The sequence below is a fragment of the Salvia hispanica genome, chromosome 3, assembly GCF_023119035.1.
Source record: "Salvia hispanica cultivar TCC Black 2014 chromosome 3, UniMelb_Shisp_WGS_1.0, whole genome shotgun sequence".
Lineage (NCBI taxonomy): Eukaryota > Viridiplantae > Streptophyta > Magnoliopsida > Lamiales > Lamiaceae > Salvia > Salvia hispanica.
Window position 1 is genome coordinate 17,037,801 of NC_062967.1, and position 10,145 is coordinate 17,047,945.

Sequence of the window (10,145 nt, forward strand, 5' to 3'; positions counted from 1 at the left end):
TAATAAAAAATAATAAAAAATGAAAAAAAAATTTAAAAAAAATTTAATTTTTTTTTTAAAAATAAAAAAAATAAAAAAGTAAAAATTTAAATTTTTTAAAAAAAATTAATAAAAAATTAAAATTAAAAATTTAAAAAATTATTTATTGAATAAAATTTGCTATAATATTACTATTCTGCCCTTTCATAATTAATTAATCTAAAGATATTTTCTATGTGGAAAAATCTGGACCACTCATTTAATAAAAATGAGTGGCCGATATTGCATCTCATTTTTCAATTAGCATAAAAAAATCTTAATTGATCATGATCCTGAAAATAAGTGGGTATTATCAAATTGTGTATATTTAATGCAATGGTCAGGCGGGCCATTTTACCCTTCGTTGACTTATTTCAAGTGTATATACTAATAAGCACCGAATTTTTTTTTATCTCCACTATCCATTTTTTATCTAAGACTCCATTTCTTAATTTTGATATAAAATTAGTACTACTATTTATTTTATCTCTATCCTTCCTCTGTCTATATTGTATTATACTTAGTATATTTGTATATATGTACGTACGTGTGTGTGTTTGGTTGGGCTCTCTTTTTCATTGGGCCTGATCAGAAATTTGCAAAGCCCAATAGTTTTACACACAATCATACATAGCTAACACAAACTACTAGTACTACATTTCTAAACGAAAGTACTAGGAGTACAAAATATTAACTAGCCTCTCAAATATTTCTCAACTAACTAAATTTCAAACCTCATATATATTTTCAATCAAAATAATTCTCGATCTTCATATATAATTTTCTATAACGCTAGCTTCAAGATTTTTGGGAGATACAAGTTAATGTAGTGTAAGAATTAGAAATTAAGATGTTTGACATGTATATTCGACCCTGAAATACTTCGTCTTTGATTATTATTTTCTGCAAAACAATTGCTTGTTTCTAGATATCTATCCGTGAATTTTATTTCTTAAAATTCGGAACACAATATTCTCTTAGTATTTCTATGAATATTATTAATAAAAAGAAAATTCTTGAAATAATGGTGATCGAAATAACAAGTCTATCTCCTAATATTCTTGAAGTTTATATCTTAAAACTCGCCAACACAATATTCTCTTAGTATATCTATGGATATTATTAATGAAAAGAAATTTCTTGAAAGTTTGTAAATTATAGGTTTATGTCCAATTGTATTTCTTGTCAGCCCGACATTAAAAGTTCATCAATAGTTATTATACACTATCCTGTGTCTGGAGTATCAGATTTTGGTCAAAATAATACTCCTCTAGTATGGCTCGGAATTTCAAAGAAAGCAAATATAAGAGAACCGAATCTTTTATAATAGGAGAACACCTATGAAAAAATTACTGAAATTAAATAGTTTTGTGAATTTTGGAAATGACCCCAATATTTAATTAGTTATTGTTGGAAAATAAGAGTAAGTATTAATTTAAAAAAACTAATTAATTAGAAATAAATTAAAATATTAATTTAAGTGAGTTTGATTAATGGACTGAAATATTTGGGGAAAAATAATGATGCAAATATATAAGGCCTTAATTGTAGCCTAATTAGAAAACAAAATTAGAACTAAATAGATTTTTTAATTTCGTGATGAAATAATTATGGGTCACTCTGATATTCTTCCGTGATAAAATACATTAGACAAAAGCATCACATCACAACTTTCAATTGTAAAATTTCAATAGCATATACAGATTTTATTGCAAAGTAACATGTGCCATGAACATGGACATATTACATACACGAGGATTTAATTACATAATAAAGTACAAACAACGGCCCAGTTGACAATACTTATACTGAATTATTTGGCAGTGCCTGTTGCTTTAATGTTGCCAATAACTCTTTGATCAACATGTTTTACAAAATGCATTTGATGATAAAAACATCAAAGTATGCATCCTTTATGTGTAAACATGAATAATTGTAGTTATTAATACTAATGAAATAAGCGAATTTCAAATTCAACGAATACATGTAAATAATACAAGATGCACTATAAATATTGAAACACAGCAAATCAAAACAGAAACATAATTAAAAAAGATTTGCTCGTAGCAAAGAAACAACTAGCTAGCAATGGGTTACAAGCAATCCCCGGCCTCGATTGCGGTGGCTCTCCTCCTCTTGGCCACCGCGACTCCTCTTGCCTACGGCCAATTACAAGAAACTACTGGCTTCGTCACTGGTAAAATATGCTGCACATCCAGCGGAAACTGCCCCCCTGGGTCGGTAGGGATCCCGGGAGTGGTGGTGAGGCTGAACTGCACCACTATCTTTGGTGGGATGGTGACGCTCGCCCAGGGCGTCACCAACTCCACCGGTGTTTTCAACCTCACTTTGCCAAATTTACTTGGCTCGTTAGGCCCTGTCATCAGCACAGTCCTACCATGTAACGTCATCGCTAGCCTTCCTCTCAATTCCACAGTCTTCCCCATTCTCAGCACGGTCAATGGCACCCTTACCGGCGTTCCCATTCTTTTGAACACCTTCCTTAGCGCGTTGCTCGGTCTGATTTTGAATTTTGTTGTGCAGGTGTTTAGCATCGTGAGCATTGGCTAAGGGGTGGTATAGTACATTAGTACATATCATCATCAACAAGTCTTCTCTATTTACCTTAATAAAATAAAATGTACGTAGATAAACAAGCAATAAGCATGCTTATATGCATGTATATATAATCATAGCTTATTTTGATGCCTCATTTTGTATCCGTTAAGCCCGAATAATAAATAAATCGTGGAGAAGATTATTTGCATATGCATTTTTGGTTTACAAACAACTATAATGATTTTTGCATGCAACACTAATCAAACCTACTAGATATAGTAATTTAGATCACATATTTAACTTGAAACTGCGAAAGTATCAAAGACCATAATTCAAGAATGAAAGAAAAGTTAAATGCTAAGGATTCATCGAATTTGTACCTGGTTATAAACAATTTACAATCTGAAAATGATCAATGTCATCATATTAGTATCATTTTCAAGGTTTTAACACACACTATAATACTATATAATCACAACGATTAATGAAAATGATATTTTATAACATTGGGGCAAGAGTAGATAGTCGGTGCAGAGGCACGGGCAAGGATCGACTCCTACTTCGGAAGCAGGGAGGATATGAATGAACCGAAACACGTTGAAAAAGAGGAATTCCGAAAATATGCAAATACATATTCGAGGAGGGATTAACAGATTCATAGTTGCTACTATACCACCTAATTACGTGCATCTAATTTTCCAGCATCGATCTCGTAAGACCTCAAAGGTTAAGCATGTATAGCCTGAGGAGATTTTGAGATGTGTGAGCCCAGATAATTTTGTCGGGAGCATGTAAATGATATAAAACTGGCAGAGGGTTGGGCCGCTTTGGACTGGGTGAGCCGGCCGGTTGGGCTGGAAACCAGGAACCGGTTGAACCGGTTCAAAAAAATTTAAACTTTTTTAAATGCCTTAAAATCAATTTTTAAGAAATTATACTCCACAATATTCTTCTTTCTTTCATATTAACTCATATTTGTATTGGGCCTATGAATTGATAAAAAAATATACTTGAAAAATCATTGTAGTCTCTTTATAGAAGTATTCCACAAGATTCTTCTTTCATTTTTCAATGTGTGATGAAAAGTCTTTATTTTATAGTCATCTTTTCCGATCTTTTCCCTTTACTTTTTCAATGTGGAATGTAGTTTCTTTTGTTAATATGTTCCATATTATATCAACCATCAACTATATACCATGATATATATGTGTGCATATATACATAGACTATGTAAATCCAGAGTTTAGTCCTTTTTTGCAATCTTCTGTAAAGCATAAATCCTGATTTAGTACCTTAATCACAATCTTCTGTGAAGCATAGTGTTTTTGCTTCTTTTTCTCTTTATCAGAAAAGAAGGAATATACTACTCCTACTACTATAACTTTTTAGTTTCAGATGTATTGCTAGTTGTTGTTGCAAGTCTTGCTATTGCTTGTTTGTCAAACATTTTGTTAATGAATTCAACTGTTTTACAAATATGCTTCATTTTCTTGATAACTGAATTACTATTACTAAAAACAGACATGGCCTAGTGGCATTCAGCAGTGTTGATCCTTTCCATTTTATTTGTCTATTCTTCCTTTCTAAATAGTGGGTATGTATGATTTCAATTATGTAATGTTAAAAAGGCTGTTGGTATTAAAATTCATGATACTTTAGATCAATCATGTATCATATTCCTGCAAGAAGGAAATGGAATAATAGTGCTTAAAACATGGACTAGTATTTGTTTCTAAATCATTGATGGCTGTCAGGATAAACTGGTTCTTTTTCAGCTCTAATGTTGCATTATACAAAAGCAAATTAATTAACAAGCAGTTACATTAGTCAATATAATAGCAATTTCCCACGAATTTCACCCAAATTTAATCCGAGTTGACACGTTGGAATGTCTACAATATAGTACTAATAACTAGGGTTGGGTTGGGTTTAGTGAAGTTAAGTCTGTGTAAATTATGTCACTTGTGGGTATCAATGGAAACTAAGTTTTGTTAGTTATAACTAACTTTTGCAAAATATCTTAAATATAACTATCACAATTTAAATTATTTTTTCATGAAATAAATATCAAATTAAAAATATTTAAGGACACTAACAAGATATTAATTAGTATGTTTTAATAATAAAATTTGATTTTATTTGAATTTTCAATATTTTTGACAATTATACTCAATGTCAATCATATGCATGTCCAACGTCAACGAATTGAATTGGTATATTCAAGGAATTGAGTTGACAATAATCAAGATGTAAAAAAATGACAAAAATGCCCATTTTATATTAATTAATATAAAATTAACTAATGGCTAGGAATTGGTAGTAGATATGAATTGGCTGTGCAGATAACAATTGATCATCATAATTATTTGAAACATATTTTTATTCACATCAACTTGTTTTTTTATATTAACACTCAAATACAATAGTCTATTATGCTATCTGGCCACCTGCTGCAGGGGAGGCCAAGAAATCTGGTTGTCGTCTGTCTGTTTGAGCAGATTGCTAGCAGTGTAGATGCATCATAATTAATCAAAGTCTACATGATGAATGGATAGTAAGAAAAAGAAAATTGCGATTGTTGCAATTTTTCTTATTTAGTCAAGATAGAAACGTAGAACAATCAGTAATAGGAGAAAATCCCAGCCAGTCAGTCCTATAAACAAAATTTATGAAAATCTGGGACAATAAAAAAAAAAACATTCACCTGGGTAGGCTGCATTGACAATAAGCAGGAACGCGATGAGACCAGGATGGTTAAATAATATGAAATGGCTCCAGCTTTCACCACTTGGCAAAACATAATAGGTCATTTTAATTGGTATTTGCCAAAACAAGTTCTGACACGAACATCAAATGGCTACAATTAAGCACTTTGATCATGGGGCAAGTCACTCAAAGTGGCTGCGTTTACATCTGATATTCATTGGATTGAAGCTAACCTATTCAAAAAAGAGTCATCCAGAATTGACATTTTTTAAATTTTATAAGAAAACCAAATCAAGAAAGGCTTATTGCTGAATTCCAATTTCAATTCACAGTTAGAGGATATGCATTTAGCAGAACATACTGCCCCGCCAATCAATGCTGTTATAGTTCCGAATGAAAAAACATAGACAACAAATAATACAGAGGTTTGGCAGAAAGTGGATATAATGAAAAGTATTTGAATGAGATCCAACATCCTGTTATATAAGTAAACTAAAACAGCACAAAGATGCCAAATAGCCCATTCAGGAATTTGAGGTCCAGCGTCCACATATGGCACAATTGCTTAGAACGAACTGGAAGGCAAATGAATCAGACACAGCCCATTTATCACAACATTTTAGCCACTATTCATCAAAAGGGACATTCAGATTTCAAAGTATGGTAATATAGAGGAAACTTGCAGATTCCAGTTGCAGTTGCTATTCAAATCAATGTTCAATAAAGGATCCTGAGCGATATATACGAGTCAAATCAGTTTAGCTTTAAAAATCACGCCCTAAATGTATCATTTGACAAAGAATCTATAAACAATTATTAGTGAGGCTCAAAAAATAATACCTTTGACATGGCAGAAGTAATGACTTCCCTGACATCAGCCAGTTCTAGAGTTGTTCTTCCCTGCAGAGCTGAAACCAGACAGCAGATTCGACAGAAAACTGCCTCCATCTTTCTTAGTGGAATGACTCAAGTTGCTTATCAGAGACCAATGCGTGTCAAAGTCTGGCTCATAACCCTTCTGCTGCATCACTTTCAAGAGCTCCGACGTCTTGCTAATGTTCTTCTCTGACCGGTATCTATTAATCACGCAGTTGAACGCCTCACGCTGTGGAGTTTCACCTAACTGGATCATGGATTTAAGCAGATCTTCTGCTTCCACCACTCGACCGCCTGCACTCAGTGCACGAATAAGACTGTCCCAAGTAGTCATACTTGGTTTTAAGTCCCTACACAGCATCTCCTTATGAAAATCCAGAGCAACATCCAACTTCTGGCCTTTGCAGAAACCTTGAATGAGGCAGTCGTAGCTGGTGGCCTCCGGATGGCTCCCTTTCTGCAGCATAACGTTCAAAAGGTTGACTGCTTTATCCACACGGCCATGCTGGGAAAATTGTTTGATTAAATTATCATACTTGATGTGGTTCGGTGTCAGACCTTGCAACGCCATTCTGTCAATAAATCCTACTGCTTCATGGCGTCGACCCTTACTGAGAAGTGCCTCAACAATATCGTTCTGAATGGCCGAACCATGGATCCAACCTCTCAATTCCATTTCTCGACTCAAATTCAAGGCTGGCTCAAGCTCTCCTTCGTGGCAGAGAGAATTGATAACTCCTCGTAGCGTACGATTAGTTGGCTTCAGATCTTTCCTCATCATAGTCGTCAGGTAGTGAAGAGCGTGTGATACATCTTTATGCAACAGGAGTCCTCGAATGACAAAATTGAAAGTAACATCATCAAAATGTAGTCCTTTGTTTTGAAGAGCACCAATCACTGTATCCAATGTCTTCCGCCTCGATGAAAGATGAAATATCAGAATATTATACAGCACGATCTCTGGGATGCAAGTTACTCGAAGCATAAGCTCTTTCAAGCTCAGTGCAAGAGAGAACCTTCCGTCTCTGCATATGAGGCGTACCATGCTACTGTAACTAGAAGGGGAGATACTTAAATCCTTTCGTATCATTACCCCGAGGGTCTCTCGAATTTTCTTCAAGTTATTTCGTTGACAATAGCCTGCAATGGAAGAGTTACACATCTCAGCATCCAGAACTAAGCCCTTCACTTCCATGAATATACGAGCTGCTTCTTCAAACCTTCCCAACTTACAGAGCCCATTCACGAAAGCAGAGTGGAAAGGGAGCTGTGCAGAAGACTGATTCCCCCATATATGTCTCAGTTCAACAGCGTTCTCATAATTAGTCCTACACAAGTGAGAAATTAAGCGAGTCAATGCCTGCATAGGCGGAGGCAGACCCTTAGGGATCATAGTTTCGAGAACCTTGTAGGCTTCGGCGAACCTTTTCTCCTGACAAAACCCACTCACAATACGGCTATAAGGTATGTGGTAATACGACAAGGCGGCTTGCTTAGAAAACTCGTCTATCAAAACACAAGCGGTAGCAGTGAATCCTTGACGACAAAGCCCTTCAACTAACGAGTCAAAAATTTCCAAAATATCACAAGAGCTGACAAAGAGCATGGCCTCAAATAACTCTAGTGCCTCATTTAACAACTTGTTCTTGCAGAGATGACGCAGAATGGCCTTTCCATCTTTCAATTCAGGCAACCAATTAGATTTGCGTGCAAGATTCAAGTAGAAGTGAAGGCTCGGCAAGTCACCTTTTTTGCATGCATCAACCAACAACGCAGAGTATGTACCGTTATCAATTTTGTAACCCCTTCGTGTCATACCATCAAAAAGTGTCCTTGCCCTAAAAGTGTATCCCATTTTGCAGTTAGTCCGAACAAGCAAATTTAAAGTGCTTTCATCGAGTTGATAAGTTGATTTGGACATGGTCTCGAAATGATGGTTAATGACCTTGGCATTGAAGGGAGCTCAACAGAGGCAACAAAATAACGAAGACAAGGCAGGCAAAGATATATCTTGGCCCCACCGTGTCATTTCACCCTCCATTATGAGAATATTTTCTGTGTCTAAACTGTGTAATTTCTCCATTATATAGGAGTTGAAATCCGGCATCATGACATCATCGAGAACTTGAGTAATTGCTCTCTCATACTCATCCAGATCCGTGTGTAAATAGAGTCCATTACCAAGTTTGTCAAAAAACTCTGCTTTAGTAAATCCTTTGTCATTGTCCCTTCTAATATTCACACTCAATGGACTCAGCCCCAAGAGCTCGAACCCTTTAGCTAGTGGATCTTCCGTTGCTGAGAGTTTTACTAAGCTATGATCCAACATCTCACAAACTATTGCCTTTACTTCGTCAAATTGTCTAGCTTTACAAAATCCGGCCACGAGTACTTTATAGGTAGAGAAATCGGGAGCCACTCCCATATCTTTCATTTCAACAAGTATGCTGCGAGCATGTATCCACATACCATCCTTAAACAAACCACTCAACAGAGCATTATAAGAATATAGATGCGGCTTGAGACCTCTTGACACAATATCTGACATATAAAAGAAAGCATTCTTCAGTCTCCTCTCACGACAACTGGACCCAATCAAGATACCTATCGATATTTCATCAGGATGAAAACCAAGTTCTTCCAAATTCCGCAAGAACACGCTTGCTTCCTCAACACCAAAATTTCTGCACACTGAGGACAGAATCTTGTTCCCATGTATAGCATCCGGTACAACTTTAAAGTCAGCGAAAAAACTCAATAGATCATCGTAGTCCTTCTTATCACAATACCCACTAACGATTGCACTTATGATTAAACTACTCGGTTTCATTCCAAAACTCATGACCTTCCTAAACAGATCTCTAGCTTCCTGCACTTTCCCATCCACACAAAGCCTTCGAATTAAATTTTCGTGAATCCATTTTTCCTCCAAACTTCCTCCTATCCCCACATTGATCATATCATCATAAACATGATACGTCAACTGTGGTGCATCAACCTCAATCAAATACCTAAGCAGGGCTCGATAACTCGTCCCAGACGGCACTAAACCTAGGCCCCTCATTCTCTCATAAACCAACACAACCCTATCCAATTCAAATGCCCCCACATACCCTTCAATCAAACCACTGAAAACATCCTCATAATCCAACAGAAATCCTTGGCATTCCCTCCTTGACAACAAGTTCTCCACCTCCCGATAAAACCCGGCCTGCACGAGCATAGAAGCCATAATATTACACGAACGAGGTAAATGTTCGAACTCTCTAGATTGATTGCTGGCCCACTTGAAAATCTCCCACAAAGATTCGACCTTTCTAACCTCAATCTCAGATTTCTCACCTCTACATTCAAACCCCACCAGTAATTCAAGAACATCTTGAGGCTTTAACACAGAAACTCTCCAAAATCGACGCACTATCTTAGGGGATATGTGAGAGAGTCTAAAAATGTAATCTTTGAGTAAGAGAGTGGTAGATTTGTCAGCTTTGTTGGATATCGCAGATTTTGCGATTCCAGAGAGAGTTTGTGGAGAAAAGTGATCAATTTCAGTGGGAAAATGGGTTTTACGTTGATGAGTGATAAGTGGTGGAATCCTGCGAGAAAGGTTTCTTGAAAAAATAACATACATTGATGAAAATTTAGCAGCTGAAATAGAAGTTGCAACATTTGAGAACTCAATTGTAGAGGTAGCAGCGTGGCTATGGTCGGTTGAGTGGAAGAGTAGCGACGAGTGCAGAGGAGCGGCAATTGAGGAGGAGAGAGAGAGAGAGAATTCTGTGGGGTGGTGTGTAATTCGCGAGAAAGAGAGAGGGGGTGGTGCCGGCTGGAGGAATTGCCGACGGAAGGAGAGGGGAGGAAGATCTGCAGGGTTATTCTGTATTTTTAATTCCATTTTTATTTATTGAATCATTGTCAGTGCATGAAATTTATCTCATATTTAAAATGATTTATAGTTCTCATGTAATTTGTAATATTAATATTAA

General features: G+C 35.9%; 2 protein-coding genes across 2 annotated transcripts; one reads left to right on the plus strand and one right to left on the minus strand.

The window, feature by feature from the left end:
* The first annotated feature begins 2,069 nt into the window (after positions 1-2,069).
* On the plus strand, positions 2,070-2,763 carry LOC125210785. The gene is made up of 2 exons (XM_048110372.1): positions 2,070-2,419; positions 2,563-2,763. Exons 1-2 carry the CDS (start codon positions 2,107-2,109, stop codon positions 2,568-2,570), a joined length of 321 nt encoding a protein of 106 aa, XP_047966329.1. The 5' UTR covers positions 2,070-2,106; the 3' UTR covers positions 2,571-2,763.
* A 2,769-nt stretch (positions 2,764-5,532) lies between these two features.
* LOC125213061 (pentatricopeptide repeat-containing protein At5g15280, mitochondrial-like) lies at positions 5,533-10,145 on the minus strand. The gene is given in 2 exon segments (XM_048113413.1): positions 5,533-6,013; positions 6,124-10,145. A coding segment is annotated over 1 exon segment (3,897 nt). The 5' UTR covers positions 10,055-10,145; the 3' UTR covers positions 5,533-6,013; positions 6,124-6,157.